The sequence below is a fragment of the Pristis pectinata genome, chromosome 1, assembly GCF_009764475.1.
Source record: "Pristis pectinata isolate sPriPec2 chromosome 1, sPriPec2.1.pri, whole genome shotgun sequence".
Taxonomy (NCBI): Eukaryota; Metazoa; Chordata; class Chondrichthyes; order Rhinopristiformes; family Pristidae; genus Pristis; species Pristis pectinata.
The window spans coordinates 38,633,216-38,655,360 of record NC_067405.1 but is presented as its reverse complement, the minus strand read 5'-3'; the positions used below and the strand labels follow the sequence as shown (position 1 = coordinate 38,655,360).

The following is a 22,145-nucleotide window of genomic DNA, read 5'->3' as shown; positions in this document are numbered from 1 at the left end:
ACAGACAGCACTGGAGGTCAGAATTGAACTTTGGTCCCTGGAGCTGTGGGACAGTGACTCTACAAGCTCTACTGTGCCGTATTCAATTCAACAAGCAAAAAGAATGCCTTCTATTCAAGAAAGTCTGCTGCCACACAAGATTCCACATTTAGTAAACATACACTAAGATTTTCAGGCACAGACAGAATTAAGTTGTGGCCAGAACTCAGTGGCTAGAAAAACAGACCGAAGATTCTAAATGACAAATAAAAATTGTTCATGGTGTACATCCAATTAACATAGAACAGCACAGCAGAGGAACAGACTCCTCTGCCCCCAATGTTATGCCAAACTAGTCACACCTAATCCCTTCTGCCTGCACATGGTCCATATCCCTCCAATCTCTACATATTCATGTGCCTATCTAAGAGCCTCTTGTAAACCTCTATCATATCTGCCTCCACCACCACCCCTGGCAGTGCATTCCAGGTACCCACCACTCTGTGTAAATAAACCTACCCTGCACATCTCCCTTGAACCCTCCCCCCAACCACCTTACATGCATGCCCTCTAGTATTAGAGCTTGATCTTTGAAATTGTTTAATAATACCTTTTTGAAGAAAATACAATAACCTTCATTGTAAATTTTATTTTCTGCAAACTACAATTACTGTCACATTCTTTCATTCATGTGATCTTTCAGTACTTTATATTTTAAATAATAATCTCAAGATTTTGTGCAATTAATTAACCAATAAGCCCATTCAGTCATTGTTATTTTATGTCACACAGTCATACTCAGAGACTTTGGCTAACCAGTCCTTTGCATCAACTACTGATAACCAAAATGAAAATACTTCATTCCTGGCATTGGACAGGATCTTGCAAAGGCCGACTGGGAGAGGGTATTAGCAGATAAAAGGGACATCCAGCAAGTGGGAGGCTTTCAGAAGTGGAATGGGGAGAATTCACGGCAAACACATTCATGTTTGAGTGAAGGGCAAGGCTGGCAAGATTAGGTTGACAAGAGATATTGAGGCTCTGGTCAAGAAAAAGCAGAAGGTGTATATCAGGTACAGGCAGCTAGGATCTAGTGAATCCCTCGAGTGGAGGAGCACACTTGAGGAGGAAATGAAGGAAAAAGGGGGACACGAGGTATCCTTGGCAGATAAAGGAGAATCCTAAGAGATTCTATAAGTAGATTAAGAGCAAAAGGGTAACTAGGGAGAAAATTGGTCTCATTAAGGATCAGTGTGGTCAATTAAGTGTGGAGCTACGGGAAATGGGCAAAGCCTTAAATGAATTCTTTTCATCTGTATTTACCATGGGGAAGGTCATGAAGCTTGGGAGTTCAGGGAATAGAACAGTGATGTCCTGAAACACAACATTACAAAAGAGGAGATGTTGCTGGTCTTGAGGCACAGAGGGCCTGACCAAGTGCATCTTAGGACATTATAGGTAGAAAGGGGAGAAATTGTTGGGGCCCTAGCAAGGACATTTGTATCTTCATTAACCAGAGGTGAGGTACTGGAAGACTGGAGGGTGGCTAATATTGTGCCTTTATTTAAGAAGGGCTGCGAGGGCAAGCCAGGGAAATACAAGCTGGTGAGCTTAACGCCAGTGGTCGCATAGTTACTGAGGGGATTCTGAGAGCCAGGAACTATCTGCATTTAGAAAGACAAGGACTAATTAGGGATATTCCATATGGGTTTGTACATGGGAAATGGTGTCTCGTGAATTTGATTCTGATTTTTTTTTAAAAGAGTTGATCAAGAGGATTGATGAGAGCAGGGCATAGACTTGTTGTCTACATAGACTTTAGCAAAGCCTTTGGAAAGTCCCACATGGTAGGCTGCTCTGGAAGGTTAGATCACATGGGACCCAGGGTGAGGCAGCCAACCGGATACAAAATTACCTTGGTATGAGGAGTCAGAGGGTGATAGAGGAGTTTTTTTTTTCCAGATTTGAGGCATGTTACCAGTGGTACCTCAGGGATTGGGTCCCACGTTGTTTGTCATATATGTTAGTGATTTAGATGAGAATGTAGGTAGCACGATTTGCAAGTCTGTGGATGATACCAAAATTGATGGTGTAGTGGACAGTGAAGAAGGTTGCCCAAGGTAACAACAGAAGAGAGATCAACTGGGAAAGTGGGCAAGGTAGATAGAATGTGCAAAGTGATGCATTTTGGGATGTTAAATCAGGGCAAGGCTTACACAGTGAATTGTAGGGCCCTGGGCAGGAGAGAGACCCAAGGGTACAGGTATGTAGCTCCCTGAAAGCGATGACACCATTTGACAGGGTAATGAAAATAGTGTTCGGCACACTTGCCTTCATTGGTCAGGGCACTGAGTACAAGAATTGGGACTTCATGTTACAGATGGACAAGATCTTGGAGAGACTGGTTGCTATGCTATGGGAAGGATGCAATTCAGCTAGAGAGGGTGCAGAAAAGATTCACAGGGATGGTGCTGGGATTGGAGAGCTCGAGTTATAAGGTGACACTGTTCAAGCTGGGACTGTATTCCCTGGAATGAAGAAGGCTGAAGGTGACCTTATTGAGGCTGATGAAATCATGAGGGCATAGACAAGTTAGATAGTCACAGTCTTTTTTTCCAGGGTAGGAGAGTCCAAAACTAGAGGGCACAGGTTTAAGGTGAGAAGGGAAAGATTTAAAGGGAATGTGAGGGGCAAGTTTTCCCACACAGAGGGTGGTGCGTATATGGAATGAACTGCAAGAGGAAGTTGGAGAGGCAGGTGCAGTTACAACATTTAAAACACATTTGGTCAGCTATGTGGATGTCAAAGATTTAGAGGGATATGGGCCAATTGCAGGCAAATGGGACTAGCTCACATAGGCACCTTCGTTGACATGGATGAGTTGGGCTAAAGGGCCTGCTTCTGGGCTGTATAACTCTTTGAATCTACCAGCACACAGAATTGATGAGGTATCTTACATTGTCAAGTTTAAAACCCCGAATTTGCTACAACAGCAAAATTACTAGCAAGCATTATAAACTCTTACTTCCCTTTATCTTCCAGTAACACATTTGCATCATTACTTAAATACACCATAGTAAATAATGTCACTAACACATTGATAATGCTGGAGCTCAACAAAGAATGGATGGACAAATTTTTAAATGGTCCAGATTTTGCAGTTGGCAGCAAAGGAATGACCTTGAAGAAAATTGCCCACAAATACTTAACAAGTTCCAGAACATTTACTTGCCTAAGTCTAGTATAACTTCAATCTAATGTCACCATCTACAGTATCTAGCAACAGTGAAAACAACAAGCAAATAAGCAATTAGACTAAGGAATTCTCAGACAGCAATCCAGAAAAACAGTAATTATAATTTATAACTAATAAAAATTATAATAATTTCACAAAAAGCAAAATAAATTAGGCCATACATTGAATAAAGATTGACACCACACAGTTAGAAAATTAATATTTTAAAGGGTCAGTAAGGTTGTTCCACAGTAATACATTCTACAGATTAAACATACTGTAGATTTAAAAACACGGTTAAACCTTAGTGCTACAGTATTTTCAAAGGTTTTAACACAGTTAACAGTGCATAAAAAAACTTGAGTTCATGTCAAATCACTTAAATTTGATTTGGTTCTGTGTATATTGCAACAATACACCCTATTGAGGAGCAGGGTATAAACAACAACAATTTCCATATTTCTGCATTTAACTGTGTTAGCAGTTGCCATCCTTTTTGCATATTAAAAGGTGATACGAACTGACAGTTTTACTGTCATGACAACTACAAAATCAAGAGTAATATTTCCAAGGATTTAAAAGCCAAAACATTACTGCACATTTATTTATTCATATTTTAAAAACCGATTATCACAAATAGTTTCCTTTCTAAATAAAATAACATAGAATTAATAGCCATTGCTTAAAGTCAGTATAGCAAAAAAAGGCCTACAACTAAAGTAAGGGCTGCTCATTTTTTTTTTACAAACCCTGAACTCTGGTAAACTTCACTTCTGACAGTGTGCCCTGTCAATAAGCAGTGGCTGTTATACTTTTTTTTTAAAAACAAAGTGGCAACGTTAAAGGAAGGCTAAAGTTTGATAAAGGAGCACTGCAACTATTATTCCCTCATGCAAGAAACCTCCATTTAACATTTTATTTCATCTTCATTTTAACAAAAATTAGTTCACGGTATCAGTCCTACTTGAGTTATACCAAAGCAGATGGACCAGTACTGGATTCTGGTTATTAATAAACTTCACTTTGGTAATATTGATATTCAGTAATATTGTTTACACATCCTTTCCTGGTAAAAAGGAATACACATGAAAGATTCCTCTTACTGACACAAAACAACACCTTTGCATCTTCTGCCAACAAATATAACTTTAAATAAATCAGCAAAATTTCTCATCATGCAATGCAATCAAATTTCAGAATGGATACGTTCAGTACCCTTAGATACAAGAGCCTGAAAAGCAAAGCCATACTGCCTTTAAGCTTCTTCCATCATTCAACAAAGTCATGGTTAATCAGACTTTTTGACTTCAACTCTACTTTCTTGCATGATCTTCATAACCTTCAAATCTCCAGTGGTGCAAATATCCATTTCAGCTTTGAATAAACTTAATGATTCAGCATTTACTGCTTGCCTGAGTTACAGAATTTACAATCCTCAGTGACAAAATCTATCCTCACCTCAGTCATACATGGGCATCCCTTTATCCTGAGGCAGTGCCCTAGAACACTGGATCTCCCCCTTGGGAAACACCCTCACAGCTTCTTCTGTCAATTCCCCACAGAACCTTTGATGTATGAATGAAATCACTTCTCAGAGCACAGACAAAATCTACTTAATCTTTCCACATAAGACAAGTCCTTCATCCCAAGAATCAATTTTTTAAATTTAAGGGATGCACATCTTTCCTTAAGTGAACAACCAAAACTGCATGCAGGGTACACAGAAATCCTGTAGTTACTTCCCTACCTGCTTCCTCTATCACTTTTGTAAAAATGGTCAGTATTCCATTTGCTTCTCAAACTACTTTCCGGACTCAACATTGAATTCTCCAATTTCAGGTAAACTGCTCCGTGTCCCTTTTCTCCCTCCTCCTGATCTTCCCAGTTCCTCCCACACCCACCCTATCCCCCATCATTCTGTTTCTTTCCCCTCCTCCACCCACTCCATCTGCCCATCACCCACACACTCTTCCTACTGGGTCCCTTCGCCCTACTGTTCCCATCTGCCCATCCCATCTCCTTTACTTGATTCCATGCTCCGCCTTCCCTTCCTATCAGACTCCATCATCTGCAGCCCTTAGTTGCCTCCACCCATCACCTCCCAGCTATTTCCACTCTTCCTTCCTCCATCTGCTTATCACCCCTCCTCACCTTGATTCTCTTATCACTTGCCAGCTCTTGTTCCACCCATTTTCCTAACCTCTTTATATTGGCTATCTCCCCTCTTTCAGTCCAGATGAAGGATCTCGACCCAAAACGTTGACTGACCATTTCCCTGCATTGATGCTGCCTGACCCAGTGAGTTCCTCTGCCTTCTGGTTTGTTACTCCAGACTCCATCTTGTGTCTCTACTTTCTGTACATGCAAATTATGTTGTGCTTCTTGTGTGAGGACACCAAGTTCCATCTCAATAATGGCATTGATTTTGCACCATTAAAATATTACAGAGGATATATTTATTCCCTTAGGCACAGTCGACTTGTCCAAACCATCCACCACATGCTCTTCTTAAGCCTCCTCCTGACTTTTCTTCATCTAAATCTATCAGTGTGACTCTATTTTTCCTACCAAAGTGAGTACCCTCACATTTCCTCACAGTATATTCCATCAGTTGTCGTTTTGCCTACATATTTAATCTACCTATATTCCTTTGCAGACTTTGTATCCTTCTCAAAATTTACTTTCTCATCCACCTTTAAGTCAGTAGCAAATCTGAATTTAATACATTAGACCCCTTCATCTATGTCATTAATAAAAATCATAAATTACTGAGATCCCAGCAATGATCTCTGTACAACACTGCGATCTACATTGTGTCAACCTGAAAGTGACCCATTTATCCAAATTCTGTATTCTGTCACTTTAAAAGTCCTCCAAACATGCTAATATATTAGAGGTACAAGAGACTACAGGTGCTGGAATCTGGAGCAAAAAAACAAACTGCTGGAGGAACTCAGCGGATCGAGCAGCATCTGTGGGGTGAAAGGAATTAAAGGATTGTCCTGACGCAGGGTCTCAACCTGAAATGTTGACAACTGCTTTCCACCCACAGATGTTGCTCAACCAATGGGGTCATGGATCCTGTGATCTGATCCAAGTCACTTCATGGGGAGCCCAAAAATAATGAGCCTTGATAGATCCCATAGCCTTTGGGCACACATGCAACAGTAACAGACTTGCTTCCATGTTAAAATAGTAAATGACAGTGATTCTATTTGGAATTATTACCTTTAACACCAAAATTAGGGCAATAACACATCTTTGAGCCAAGAAACACATTGCCACTTCAAAAGAGGGCGATTCACATTTTCCTTAAAGTAAAGGATCTGATGAACAAATAATTGTGTTCTATCGTCACAAAAACAAATCATTTGAAATCCTTAAATGGCAAATAAAGTATTTTTCAATTTTTTTTTAGAAAAGTCCACACTGCACATAGCCTCAAGAGAAGTTTTCAAACCTCACATTTGCTTCAAAAGGCCACATTGTTGCTAAATGACCAGTTAAGCATCTAAATGACTAAATGCGTATACACCAAAAGTAGCAGGCAAAATAATGAGGAAAAAAGTAAACAGAAATAAATCCAATCCACCTTAACTTCCCAAACTTGCCTTTCAATTACCAGCAAATCCAAGGAAGCCTGCTCAAACACCGTTATTTCTCTGTTTTATTTACATGACTATAAATAGCTCAAAATAACAATGTTAAGAAAAACATAGCTCGGAAATGATTGTTATATATAACCCTAAAGCTGGTCATAAAATATATTAGAAATGCCTGCAAGAACTCTTCTGAAACCTGAGACTTGAAGTGGAAATTTTGCTAAATTTACCACCGTTAGCTATCAATTTCTGTGTGACAGGAATTTCAGCTTGTTCTAGTGCCACGTCAACAACCCATGTCACAAAACAAACAAGGAAGAATGGGAATTCTAGCTTCTGTGGAAGAACAGTTTTCAGTATTTTGGATAATTGGGACAGTCAAATAAAAAACTTCAAGCTACATAACTTGCATTGTTTGAATATCTGGATTGTGAACACAGGTACCAGCTAGGCAAGCCCAAGCAGAAGGATAATCTTTACGTGATGTTGGCCCATGGAGATTTGATCAAGATTTACAAAATTCACCATGTGGAAACTAATGTGAGAGATATACATTTTCAAATAATTAAGTAACAGTAAAAGGTATTCTGTAGAGGGGACAAATGAATAAACTTCTAATGATTTAAGCAAATACTGCAAATCTACAGTGGAATATGGAACAAAATTATGGTAAAAATGAGCTATGAATAAGTTACTGAAAATCCTAAAACTGAATCCTCCATGGCTGTGTTTGTGGTGAAGGATCCAGGTTCTTGCAACTTGACATTGGAATTATACTCAAGTTTAAGCTTTCGCCAAATGTTCCTCTTGGCAAAATAACTGTCATTCCCTCATGCTATAAATTATCACATTTCATTGCTTATGTTTCTTGCCTTCCCTTAGCTAATTTTTGCTTCCACATAAATTAAGGTTGCCAAGAAATGTTACCTGATTATGTATTAGATTCTGGAATAGCCCTTACACACACACTGCGAAACACAAAACAAAACTGAACAATCTACACATCACATCAGATAACGCATTTTAAATTCTTAACATGCAAAACAAAACCCACTGTGATTCTACCTCTAGAATTTGTTGAGCTCTCAGTTCCTTTTCCATTCTAATTTGCTGAATCCTTCTGATTTTTTCCTGTCAAGAAATACACACAGAAACAACATTAATAAAATTAGTTCATAAAATTTAACAAAGATGTAATCATTTTGGCCGGGGATAATGAATAACAAACCAAATTATACTGTAAATACGAAAGAACACACACTTAAAGGAACATTTCTTTGTTTACCTGTGAATCTGGGTACCACTTCCAGAGGCCACAAGTTTTGAAGATCGGAACAATGTAAATTACCCTCATTGGAAATGGCACTCAGGTAACAAAAATACAAATCTTATTAAAACTGATTTTGTGCACCGAACTTCTAGATCTGCACGTTCAATTTGAATTAACACTCATTTAACAATAAAATGAAATCCATGTTGCTGTGATGGCTTCTTTTCTGATAATCTGATCAAAATGAATTACCTAATTATATACATATTGATCACAGATTTACACAGTATGACAGGTGTTAAATATTTTCAGTAATATATTTTCCACAGTGAATATCATTTACTGTATGTATTCTGTACTGCAAGATTTCATCTTTCAATGCCTCAGAATTTTCAGTCCATTCTTGAAAAATAAATCTATCATAAATCCATTTTTCTACAAAACTGTTGTATTAAATCCAGAGATGCACTGCAAAAAGATGAAGCAGAATAAAATGTTCAAGTAATTATGTTTTAACTGGAATATGCAACTGTTACAAGAGTAATACACCTCAGCCGTGCAGCAAATCCTGTCATATTAATCACTTTAATTACTTTGTGTTTGTTCATTAATTTTTTTTGTAGTCACCTACGTTTATGCTCATTAAGAAAAACCAACAATGGAACATTGTTGTTCTTTTGACATCATCATAAAGCTTTCCCAGGTCAGGTTCAGCTTCAGCCTGATTCAGAAAAACATTTTATATAGTGCTATAATAATCCTACACAAATGAATAGTTTGTATCCTTCACAGATATGAAATTTAAATTTCCAACATGAGGCACTCTCATAGATTCCAAAGTGCATCAAACAATGGGCATGTTCATAATGCGAATTCGGATCCTGTGGAAAGTTGGTTAAAACTGGCCTAAGAGGTTAAGTAGGGATTACTGGAGTTCAGCATCTTGGCAGCTGAAGCCTCAACTGTCAGTGATGGAGGGATTAACATTGGGGACAAGCAAGTAGCTACTCAAGGAAGCTTATTTCTCAAATCATTGTAGACTGGAGGAGATTACAAAGATGGACTGGGGCAAACTGCTGGAGAGATTTGAAAACAAGACTGAGACTTTGAAATTGCTTAGACAGAGCCAATACAAGTCAACAAGAACAGTGAAGAGTGTTAAGGCAACCAATAAAAACAGAATATGTACCAATATGTTATATTATTATGAAACCCAAAGACAAGTTATTTCTATAATTATACATATCTGTTTAAATTTCATGAATATATCAGCTGTACACGTCATAGTTCATGACAGCACTTATACCAGTTGCATAAAAATTCTTTTCAGACCTGGGATTAACAAGCAACTATTACCAAAAGTGTAGAGTAAAACTATGCTTCACAACGTTAATAGTCTTGCACTACGTTGTCTACAATACATTAATAATGCACAGGGCAAATAAGCAGATTGAAAATGTAAACAAGACCAAGAATACTAAGCAAGCGCATAAAGTTACGAAGCTGGTAATCTTCAAAGCAGCAAATAACACACATAGGAGAGTACCTGCTGTCTTATCATCTTTAGCTGTTCCTTTTGTTTCCGTTTTTCTTCTGCTGCCATTATTGCTGGAAAGAATATTTGTCCAGTAAATTCAGCTGGTCTAAACAATCCAAATTTGAATTTTTTGTAGAATATCTAACATTCATAATAATTTCCATCAGTACTTACCTTGTTGTTTTCTAGCTTCCTTAGCTCTTTGTGCCAATGCCTGCTTTTCAAGTTTCTGCATCATCTTTAATTCTGCTGCTTTTCTTGCATAGGCTGCACACATATTAAAAATACAATTTATTAATAACTTAAATTTGGTAATAAAATGTAGAACTATTAATTTGTACATGTTTACCTTGGGCTTCCAATTTTCGTAACAATTTTGCATCACAATTCTTTTGCAAGTCTGGCCTTGCAATATTCGGAGGCCTGCCTTTGCGACGTTTCATTTTTGATTCATCTCGAGCACGTTGTTTTTCTGGATTTGGTGGGCGACCTCTCCGCCCTTCCATTGCCTTTATTTTTGGAATTATTTCCTCATTTTTTAAACGGCACCACTGCATACCCTGAAATAAATGCAAGCTTTTCTTAAACATTAGTCTGAGCTATACCTTCTTTCAATGTTAAATTCAAGCTCACCTAATTCACAGAATAATTAAGCAGTATTTCATTTTTTTTAACAAATAATCTTTCATAAATTAGCTCATGTCAAGAATGAAACCAATAAGGTAATAGTACCTCATCTTCCCAGTAAGCAGACTACAACTCAACATTTTCAACACAGATTTTTATTTCAGCTCCACAGTATTTTCTCTTCATTACTTCAGATAATTCTGGGCCTGATAGATTTACCATTTCTCTTTACACAGATACTGTAAGACAGGCTGGATATTTCCAGGTTTTTTTTAATTTTATTTCATTTGGCGTGACTACCTTTAGAAAGGACTTAGAAATTCCCTTTCCAACTTGGTAACATTGTTGAGACATGCAAGATTCGAAGAGGCATTGAAAGTGTAGAAGAGGAAGTGACGTCTAGGTGGAAAGACTTCAAGTAGGGAATGTAGTCTCAAGGTAAAGGTTTGGCCATTTAAAACTGAGATGAGTTATTTCTATATTTTAAGGATTGTCCATTGACTACCTTAGAGGGCTATGGATGCTCAGTCACTGAATCTATTTCAAAGATATACAGCATGTGCCATGCAGCTCAAGCAATCCATGCATGCTTCTGGGCAAATCTCGATTCCCCCCATTTTCACCCATCTAAATCGGTCATACAAAATAACATTTTGTCTCCTCTTCCCCCTCCTTCCTAACTGAACTTGCTAACCTTACCTTGTCTATCTATGCTATTCACATCAACTTCCTGTGATTACCAATTCCATATTTTCACTACTCTTTGGGTTAAGAAGTTTCTTTCGAATTCCCCAATGGATTTCTTGGTGACTGATTCATATTGATGGCTTCTAGTTATGGTCCTCTCCACAAGTGGAAATATTCTTTCTATATCCACTCTCTCAAAAGCTTTCAAATCTTAAAGACCTTTGTTTTAAAGTTTCATAAATAGGTATATGTATACTGTATATACACCTATTTGTAAAACTTCTCTGCATCTTATTCAATACTTTTAAATACTTATAAAGAAAGCAGAACTATATGCTGTCATCAAAATGTGCTCTAACCAAGGTTCTGCACAAACTTTTTGTTTTCATTTCTATCCCCCTAGAAATGAACTCTGCAGTGCAACTTTGTGAATGGTGAACCGACCTTCTCAAATCCCTTTGTTCTTCTACCCCTAGACTCAACCCTTTCAAAGAGTAAGTGGCCTCCTATTCTTCCTACCAAAATGTACCTCCTCAGATTTATTTGTGTTGAATTTCATATGTCAATCATTTGCACTTCTGCAAGTTTAATACCATCTTAAATTGTTGCAGTCCTCTTTCATAGAGTATCCACCCCCAGTAAGGTATTGTCCATATTTAGAAAGCATCATTTTTAATTCCAGAGGCTAAATCATTTGTGAACAGCAGTGATCCCTGCATTGATCCTTGTAGAGCAGTGCTTCCCACTCTATTCTACAACAAAAAAATTACCCCTTTTTTCTTCCACTTTCTGTTCTGAAGCCGGTAAACAATCCATTCTGCTTCATGTTCCCCAACTCCATATTTTCTGACCTAATTCATTAGTCTACTATAGGCATCTCAAAGGCCTTTGCAAACCTGAATAAATTACGTAATATATTACCACAGTTTACTTGCTCTGTTACCCCCTCCTCTTCAAACAATTAATGCAGATTGTCCAAACAAGACTTGCCCCTTTGAAATCCATGGTCCCCATTCACTATTATACATTTTGTTTCCAGAAGTTCTTGGTAGAATTCCATTATCTTCTGCTACCACTGGTGTTAAGCTCACTGGTCTTAACATTTTGGTCACATTCAATCCCCTTCTTATAAACAATTACATTAGCTATCTGTCAGTCCTCTGGCAGCCACCCATTTTTTCTAATGAGTATTAGTAGATGTTCCATCACTTCCCTAGATTCTTTTGAAATAAGTGGATTCAATCCATCCAGATCAGTGTTTTATTCTGTTTTTTGAGTAGCCCATCAAGTATATCCTTTCTACTTCCATTTTAAATGCACTCATTACCTTATTCATCATCAGTGTGATATCCACCTATTCCATCTACCGAGTAATCGTCAAAGCAAAATAATGACTTTTTCAGCCATCTCCGTTTCATTACCTGTGATATTGTACTGTTTAATCACTAACAGGCCTATTCCATTTCAATCTTCCTTTTCCTATTAATGTACCTATAAAATATTATTTTGTTTTATGCTCATTGATAATTTGATTTTATCATTTCTCTTTGGCTTCCTACTTGTTTTTTTGACTTCTCTCCTAATTTTTTTTATATTCTCTCTTATCATGCAGTCCTGTTTTCTGCCTACTTAATGTATATCCCTTTCCTCACACTGAATGCATTCTCAGGTCCTTCATCCATGAATATTTAGTTTCTATCATATGACTAGAATATATTTTTCCTGGAGTTTCACTGAAAACTTTTCTATGTTTCCCATTGTTCTATATTGTTGAAGGCTAAGATTGAAAGACACAAGGGGAAAATCAGAGGATGTGGGGTGGCATAGTAGTGCAGGGAACAGAGCTGTTATCAAGTCATAAGAGTTATACAGCACGGAAACAGGTCCTTTAGCCCAATTCATCCATGCCGATCAAAGTGCTTACCTGAGCTAGTACTACTTGCCTGCGTTTGGACCATATCCCTCTAAACCTTTGCTATCCATGTACCTATCTAAATATCTAAACCACCTCTACCACTTCCTGTTGCAGCTTCTTCTATATACCAACTACCTTCTGTGTGAGACTTGCCCTTCAGGTCCCCTTTAAATCTTTCCACTCTTACTTTAAACCTATGCCCTCTAGTTTTCGATTCCCCTACCATGAAAAAAAGATTATCACAATCCACCTTATCTATGCCCCTCAAGATTTTATTAAACTGTATGAGGTCACCCCTCAGCTCCAGGGAAAACAGTCCCAGCTTATCCAGTCTCATCTTGTAACTCAAGCCCTCCAATCCTGGCAACATCATTTTAAATCTTTTCTGCACCCTCTCCAGCTAAATTAAATCCTCCCTATAGTATGGCAACCAGATGGTCTCACCAACATTCTGTACAGACATCCCAATACTTATACTCAATAACGCAACTGATGAAGACAAGCTTGACATACACCTTCTTCACCATCCTGTTTAATTGTGTCACCACTTTCAGGGAACTATATACTTGTATCCTGAGGTGTCCTTGTTCTGCAACACTCACCAGGGCCCTGCCATTCACTGTGCAAGTCCTGCTCTGGCTTAACTTCCCAAAATGCATCACTTTGCACTTGGAATGAAATTCCATCTGCTATTATTTGCCCACTTTCCCAGTTGATCTAGATTCTGTTGTAACCTTAGACTACCTTCTTCACTGTCCACTACACCACCAATTCTGGTGTTATCCACAAACTTATTAATCATGCCAGCTACATTCTCATCCAAATCGTTAATATATACATGACAAACAACAGGGGACTGAGCACTGATCTCTGCAGCACACCATTGGTCACAGGCCTCCAATCAGAAAAAACACCGTCCACTACCACCCTGTGACTTTGTATCTAATTGGCTAGCTCACTCTGGTTCCCATGTAATCTACCTTCCAGACCAGCCTACCACGTGGGAACTTGTCAAATACATAGACCTCTACCGCCCTGCTCTCGTCAATCCACTTAGTCACTTCTTCAAAAAACTGAATCAAGTTTGAGAGACGCAACTTCCTGCACACAAAGCCATGCTGACTATCCCTAATCAGCCCTTGCCTTTCCAAATGCAGATGGATATCATCTCTCAGAATCCCCTCCAGTAACTTTCACATCATCTGAGGTCAAGACGAGGTCTTCCATTCCAGGACATCTGAAATGTCCTTTTTTTTCTGGAAACATGGCTTCTCCCCTCCTGTGGTTGATGGTGCCCTCTCTCACGTTTCCTCCATTTCCTGGACTTCAGCACTCACGCCACCTCCCTCCAAACAGAAGTAGAGATACCTTGGCCCTTACCTTTCACCCCTCCCTGACCGTTGGCACTTTCTTCTGCACCACAGGAGGTGCTACACCTGTCCCTACAGCTCCTCTCTCACCACCATCCATGGACCTAAGTAGCCCTTCCAGGTGGGGCAAAGATTCACGTGCACTTCCACCAACCTCTTCTACTGCATTTGGTGTTCTCAATTTAGCCTCCTCTACATCGGTGAGACCAAGCGCAGACTAGCCTATCCAGAGCACCTGCTCTCTGTCCACATTAGCCATCCTGAGCTCCTGGTTGCATGCCATTTCAACTTGCTCTGATTTAGGACTTTGATTTGTAGACCAGTCTTATCTCTTTCTTATAAATATTTTGAACCTGATCGAATTATGGTCACCGGTCTCAAAGAGCTCTCCCAGTGACATATCAGGAACTCGCCCGACATCATTTCCATGGAGGGGGGGGTCCAGTCTTACCCCTCTCCAGTATAGTTTGAGAAAACAAATTGACATATTCTGCCCTATCTAATCCCTTAGCAATATTGTCTCACAGCTCCAGTGACCTGCGCTCAATCTGACCTATGGTGTGATACGTGGAGTTTGCATGCTCTCCCTGTGATCACACGTGTTTCCTACCACATCCCAAAGATGTGAAGATAGTTGATTAATCGGCTCCTGTAAGATACCCTGAGTATGTAAGTGAGTATAAGGATCTGGAGGTAGCTGATGGGAATGTGAGGAAAATAAAATTGGATTCATGTAGGATTAGAGTAAATGGTGCTTGATGGTCAGTGCAGACTTGGGGACTCGGAAAGCACCCACTTCTGTCCCTATGGCTCTGTGGGGACTGACCAAGAAACATATGGCACAGATTCAGCCACATGGCCCATTCTTACTTCTATGTCATTAAGCATTTTCAATTCCAAGTTTAAGCAGAAAGTTCTGTCTGTTTTTTCCCTATGCAGCCATTGGACGTTTAATTTCTCTTGGTGGACAGGGTGCCCTCCATAACAAAACTGAAAATGTATTAGAAGCACAGGGAAGAATTTCCCATGCAGGAATACTAGAAATCCTGGACAACATGGACAAGAAGACATACAGGAGTGAGATAGCTCGGCTGGTTGAGTGGTGTCGCAACAACCACCTCAATGTCAGTAAGACCAAGGAATTAATTATGAACTTCAGGAAGGGGAAGTCGGGAGAACACACACACACCAGTCCTTACTGAGGGGTCAGCAATGGAAAGGGTGAGCAGCTTCAAGTTCCTGGGCGTCAACATCTTGGAGGATCTGTCCTGGCCCCAATACATTGATGCAATCACAAAGGTGGCATGCCAGCAGCTCTACTTCATTAGGAGTTTGAGGAGATTTGGTATGTCACCAAAGACTTTTGCAAATTTCCATAGATGTATGGTGGAGAGCATTCTGACTGGTGGCATTACAGCCTGATATGGAGGCTCCAATGCACAGAATCACAAGAGGCTGCAGAGGGTTGTAGATTCAACCAGCTCTATCACAGGCACAACCCTCCCCGCCATCAAGGATATCTTCAAGAGGCGGTGCCTCAAGAAGCCGGCATCCATCACTAAGGACCCTCACCATCTGGGACATGTCCCCTTCTCGTTACTACTGTCGGGGAGGAAGTACAGGACCCAGAAGACACACACTCGATTCAGAAACAGCTTTTTCCTCTCCACCATCAAATTTCAGAACAGTCCATGAATCCATGAACACTACCTTCATTATTCCTTTTTTGGCACTGTTTATTTTGTAATTTATTGTAATTTTTTTATGTCTTTGCACGGTACTGCTGCTGCAAAACAACAAATTTCACATCATACAAATCAGTGATGATAAATCTGATTCTGATCAACATGTCAAACCTGTTGAACTCAAATAGCAAGATGCTCTTTGAATTTTTAAAACAGGTTTTCTACCTAACAACATATTAGATGTCTATTGTCCTGGAAATGAGCTGTCATTTAAAACTGATGGACTACAATAATCCAGTAGATTCAGGACCTTGATGCTGCTGGACTGGCAGATTTTCCAGATAATCAGATGTTATTCCCTTTAGTGCCCCAAGAAAAATTTAATTTACTTTTAGATATTATGCAATAAAATATTTTTTTCAGTTGATAAGGAGAGCAGGAACTAGAACCTCTGAGTTGAAAGGGAGCAAGGGAACCTGGACTCTGGTGAGTTGAAAGGGAGCACAGCAATCACCACTAGTGGTTTATCAGAGTCTTACTGTAGTCAGAGGCAGAGGATAAGGTCATGTATTGCAATACAGTGAATGGCAGATGATCATGGGTGTTGAAATAAGGGAGTGGGAAAGATGACCAATTACCAATAACATTCCATGAAACAACAAAACCTATAGATACCAACAATTACAATACTTTAGTGACACACCAATGGCATCATTCCTTCTGATCCTTGTTTTAATCAACTTGTACTGCTCATCTTGGAAAATTATTTAGGGGGTCTTACATCAAAATATGGAGAAAATATCTAAATCATTATTAAATCAAATACTACACTGCTCCAGTGTCTTCATGAATGCAGGTGGTTTGGATATTAAAAATTCCCTACATGCTTTCAGCTACTTTCATTTGTCTTCATAAAAGCTTAAAGCCCATCACATGCATACGATGTGCAACTAATAGACTATCTTGGATCTGTATACTGCTTTGCCTCCTTATCAAATAAGGAAAAGATGCAATCAAGTCTTCCACTAGGAGAGGCACCAAAATGCCCAAGAACTTCAGATGGCTTGATGGACTGTCTTAGTTTGCACACTTAAAAATAAATATAAATTAAATACAAGATGTAGAATGGTCATAAGATACCAAAGAGGATTTGAAGAAAATTGGACAAAAGAAATGTCACTCCTAGATCTTGCATTGTTTAAATGATAGAGTAATACTGAAAAAGACTTGGAAATAATTGGCCTTCTAATTCTGAGGTGGTGGCTTGCCAAATTTCACACCTGGAATTGTACAGCTGAAAGGAAAAAAAAAATCACAAAATGAGTATAATTTCTAAAATATCCATATTTTGTATAAGTCCTTCAGGCTAGGTCTTTAAGCTATTGCATGTGCCATCTCAAGTGGATATGTTAAACATCAACATGAAGAACTTCATTTGACTTGCTCCTTCTGCCTGGGGTGGTTGTAAGAAATGTGATCTTCCAGATAAACCTCATGATTTCACCATTACTCTTCTGACCTCAAAGTAATATAGTCTTCTTGATATTACAAGTTAAATCTATAATGCTGTTCAGAATATCCCAGTTGAAAAAAAACAAAGCTCAAATCCAAATGATCGAGTAACTGCTGCTGCTGCATCTATGATTCACAGTTACAATTCAGAAAAGCAAAATTACCAGGTTTAATTGCTTCAAGTAAGATATAAAAGTAACTGCTGGCTGAAGCAGATCATAACTATCACACATTTTAAAACAAAAGTCTTATACTAACAAATGCTCTAGAATGATCCATTTATGCAACTTATCCAAGCAGTAGTAACTGTTGCATGTACAGATCTGCCCAGCTGGACGTTAAATCAGAGCTGTTTTCCTCCCACAACACCAATCCCCTACCTCTTAAAAACAACTAATTGATGGATATCCCTTTCATCATACTGCATTATTTTTAAGAAATAGGCCATGAAGAGAATATAACATCGTCTAGGTATAACCTCGACTAGGTATAACCTCAGAGCTTTAAAATCAAAAGTTCAAATTTTTAAAACTATCTTGAAATTTATGTACAAGTGTTTAAGGAAGGAAGAGGAACTAAAGATTATGAATTTAATTTGAAATATGAATGTGGTAGAAATATATGGGCACCAAGGAGAATGAAAAGAAAGGTGTTACTGTCTACTTAAGTAAATGCATCAACAGTAACAATGGGGAATAAAAAAAAACACGAGCGAACCATAAATAAGGGAACAAATGGAGGCCACTGATCATAGCATATAGTTCATAGAAAGAGGAGGAAAAGAAAAATGATTTTATATCCATTGCTATTTTTAGTTAATTCTGATGATTATTCTTTGTGACATTAAGTTATGAAGCCTTGCTGGACTAAAAAAAAGTTAGGTGCCACACTTGTTCTTACACCTCCGCCCAATACTATCATTCAGGGATCTAAACAGCCCTTCCTAGTGAGGCAATGATTCACATGCACCTTCTCAAACTTCGTCTACTGCATTAGATGCTCCTAATGTGGCATCCTGTACATCAATGAGACCAAGTGCAGACTAGGCAACCAATTTGCAGAGCATGTGCACTCTGTCTGCAATGGCCAATCCAAGCTCCCAGTTGCATGCCATTTCAACTCCCCTTGCCACTTCCACACCAACCTGTCCATCCTCAGCCTTCTCCACTGCCAAGGTGAGGCCCACCACAAACTTCAGGTACAATACCTCGTATTCTACCTGGCAGTCTATAACCCAACAGTATGAACATTGGAAAATTCAATTTCAGGTAACCCTCACCTCTAGTGTGCCCCCCCCCCCCCCTCAACCATTCTCTCTCCTTCCAATCCTCCTCCAGTGCTCCCATTTTGGCCCCCTTTCCCATTACCCCCCCCCCCCCATCACCCATTTTCATCACCCTCCCATCTGCCTACAACCCATACATGTCACCCACCAGTTCACCCCACCCACTGTTCTGGTTCTAATGGATCTCATTCACCATCATCATCCCCACTTCTGGTTCTGGTTTTAATGAATCTCATTCACCACTGCCCAACCCCGACTTCTGGTTCTGGTTCTAATGATTCACATTATCACCTTCATTACTTTTTGCAGCTCTGGTAGCCTTGGTGTTCTGCCTATCACCCTCTTAGACATCTCCACCTTCACCCTCGCCTCCCGCCACCTGGCTCCTCTACCCATCATCCTTCACCCCTCCTAGGTCCACCAATCAACTACTGGCCCATGTCACCACTTCCTACTCTCCCCTTTTTACTGGTTACCTTCCTTCTTCACTCTAACTCCTCATGCAGGGAATGTCAGGGACCCAAAATGTCAACAATTTCTCCCTCCCACCCCACCCCCCCTCCACAGATGCTGCTTGCCCCACTGACTGTAAGACCATAAGAGATAGGAGCAAAATTAGGCCATTTGGCCCATTGAGTCTGCTCCACCATTCGATCATGGCTGATTTATTTTTCCCCCTCAACCTCATTCTCCTGCCTTCTCCCCGTAAACTTTGACACCCTTACTAATCAACAAAGTCAACCTCCACTTTAAATATACCCAATGACTTGGCCTCCACAGCCATCTATAGCAATGAATTCCACAGATTCACCACCCTCTGGCTAAAGAAGTTCCTCTTCATCTCTGTTCTAAAAGGACATCCTATTCAAAGTCTTTGCCCTCTGGTCCTAGACTCTCCCACTACTGGAAACATCCTCTCCATGTCCACTCTATCCAGACCTTTCAATATTCGGTAGGTTTCAATGAGATCAGCGCCCCCACCCCCGATCCTACTAAACTCAAGTACAGGCCCAGAGCCATCAAACGCTCCTCATACATTAACCCTTTCATCCCCTGAACCATTCTCTTAAACCTCCTCTGTACGCTCCAATGCCAGCCCATCCATCCTTAGATATGGGACTCGAAACTGCTCACAATACTCCAAATGTGGTCTGACCAGCACTTTATAAAGCCTCAGCATTACATCCTTGCTTTTATATTCTAGTCCTCTCAAAATCAATGCTAACATTGCATTTGCCTTCCTTACCTCTGACTCAACCCGCAAGTTAACCTTTAGGGAATCCTGCACTAGGACTCCCAAGTCCCTTTGCACCTCTGATTTGTGAATTCTCTCCCCTTTTTAGAAAATGGTCTACACCTTTACTCTTTCTACCAAAGTGTATGACCATACACTTGCCTACCCTGTATTCCATCTGCCATTTCTTTGCCCATTCTCCCAACCTATCCAAATCCTTCAGCAGACTCCGCGCTTCCTCAACACTACCTGTCCCTCCACCTATCTTTGTATCATCTGCAAACTTGGCCACAAAGCCATCAATTGCATCATCCAGATCATTCCCATATAACATGAGAAGTAGCGGAACACCGACCCCTGGAGAACACCACTAGTCACCGGCAGCCAACCAGAAATGACCCCCTTTTATTCCCACTCTTTGCATTCTGCCATTCAGCCAATCTTCTATCCATCCACGAGTTTCTCAAGCAGATTGTTTGTTGCTCCGGATCCAACATCTGCAGTCTCTTGTGCCTCTTAAAAAACCGTCATGAAGCTTCAATCCCACCTGACTCTGCATTCCTCATGTTGATTGAAGCAATAACATTCATACAAATGAAATCTGAAGGTAAAATTCTAATTTATAAAGAATTATTCTTGAAATTGCTAATACTATTCAATTTCTCCTTTGGAAAATTACAAGCCAGCAATGATGATCCTTTATTATCCAGGTTTCCCTTCTCCTACGACACTTTTTCCTTAAGATAGTCTCATATTAGCAGTATTTATAGAACCAATCACCTTCTCTTATTCTGACAAGAATTTTTTTTTTGTTTTTGAGCTTGAATAGCATCAACAGAAGCTCAACTAAACATAACTTTCTTCTCCCAGACATAAATGGAAGCCTGGACAATTTTCTCCAACTTTAGTTCACAACTATAATCTACACATGAGTATCTTACTCTGGCACAGTGGAAAATACCATAAACCTGAGGTTGAACCACAGATCTTCCTCATTTAGATGCCTCAATCCCTCACCATGAAACACACAAACCAACGACTTCAACTGAAAAGACCATCCAATGTTTGCAACATTACCTGAGGCCCATCTCTGGCTTCATAGAAGTCACCAACATTCATTTTTGAACTGAAGCTGAAGTTGTCCCTTGTAATATCTGTTATTCCATTCCTTGTAAGGTACTGCAGAAAAAGAGATAAATACAAAGAATACTTACAATCATTTTTTTTAAACTGACTACAAATACTTACAGGATGATGCAAATTTAATGTAAATTAACATGACGCAAGCAAATCAGCCACAGCATTGTCCTGCATTAATGATTTTTTTTTAAAAAGAGGTTTTATTTTTAAAATGTTACACATTGGCATTACTTGAATTAAAACTGGCACACTCCAGGAAGTAACTGAAATACTTAGAGGAATACTTGAAATACACATAATCCTCAATATATAACATGGAGTTTCTTCAGGGGTGATTATAATGAATCCATTATAAATATTATGCTGCTTTACAAGTATGGGGGTAATTACACATTAAGTGCATAACATGGTGGCCATTAAACTACCAAGCCTGAATAATTTTAATTCAATTTTATTCAACATTGCTTTAAACCAACTTATCTATGCATTAATTTATAACCGTCTCTGAGAGCTGCCTGTAATTGAAATGTTTTAAAACCAAATAAGCTTTTAAGAAAATAATCTCAAGCTGAAGTATCACTGTTTCTTGTTCAGTTTAATATAATTTCTGAAGTTTTGAGTACAGTGGAACATTTCCATTAAAAACTTCACCCAAAAATAAAGCTTCTGAAAGTTTACTTCAAGCTTTACTTCAAAACTACCAAAATGCAATTGAGTTGAACCAGCGAGAAGCTGAAGAAAAATACTCCCATCAATTTGGCTGGAACATAGAACATAGATAGAATATTACAGCACAGTACAGGCCCTTTGGCCCACAATGTTGTGCCAACATTTTATCCTGCTCTAAGATCTATCTAACCCTTCCCTCCCACGTAGCCCCCCAGGAAATCCTAACATCCCAGAAAATTAGGTACACTGTACAGATTCAGACTGCAGAGCCAAGAAAGTTACTACTTTAAGCAAGTCCTAGAACAGGCTAATGGTGGAAGCAGCAAGCTTCAAGAAAAAAACTGAAGGCATTACAACTCAAAGGCAATTCACATTTTCTGAGGCACATTACCTTTCAA

General features: G+C 39.3%; 1 protein-coding gene across 17 annotated transcripts in view; it reads right to left on the bottom strand.

Annotated features, from left to right (window-relative positions):
• Positions 1-22,145, bottom strand: part of baz2ba (bromodomain adjacent to zinc finger domain, 2Ba) — a 227,068-nt gene that overhangs the window by 74,703 nt on the left and 130,220 nt on the right. For all 17 annotated transcript variants that reach the window (XR_007955976.1, XM_052011471.1, XM_052011509.1 and 14 more), the window contains 5 exons: positions 21,016-21,117; positions 9,973-10,183; positions 9,798-9,890; positions 9,633-9,694; positions 7,882-7,947 (listed from right to left, as the gene is read on the bottom strand). Coding sequence is in view for 16 of the 17 variants with exons in the window: in XM_052011471.1 (XP_051867431.1) it covers positions 7,882-7,947; positions 9,633-9,694; positions 9,798-9,890; positions 9,973-10,183; positions 21,016-21,117 (534 nt within the window). In the remaining variant the exon portion in view is untranslated. The remainder of the gene's footprint in view (positions 1-7,881; positions 7,948-9,632; positions 9,695-9,797; positions 9,891-9,972; positions 10,184-21,015; positions 21,118-22,145) is intronic.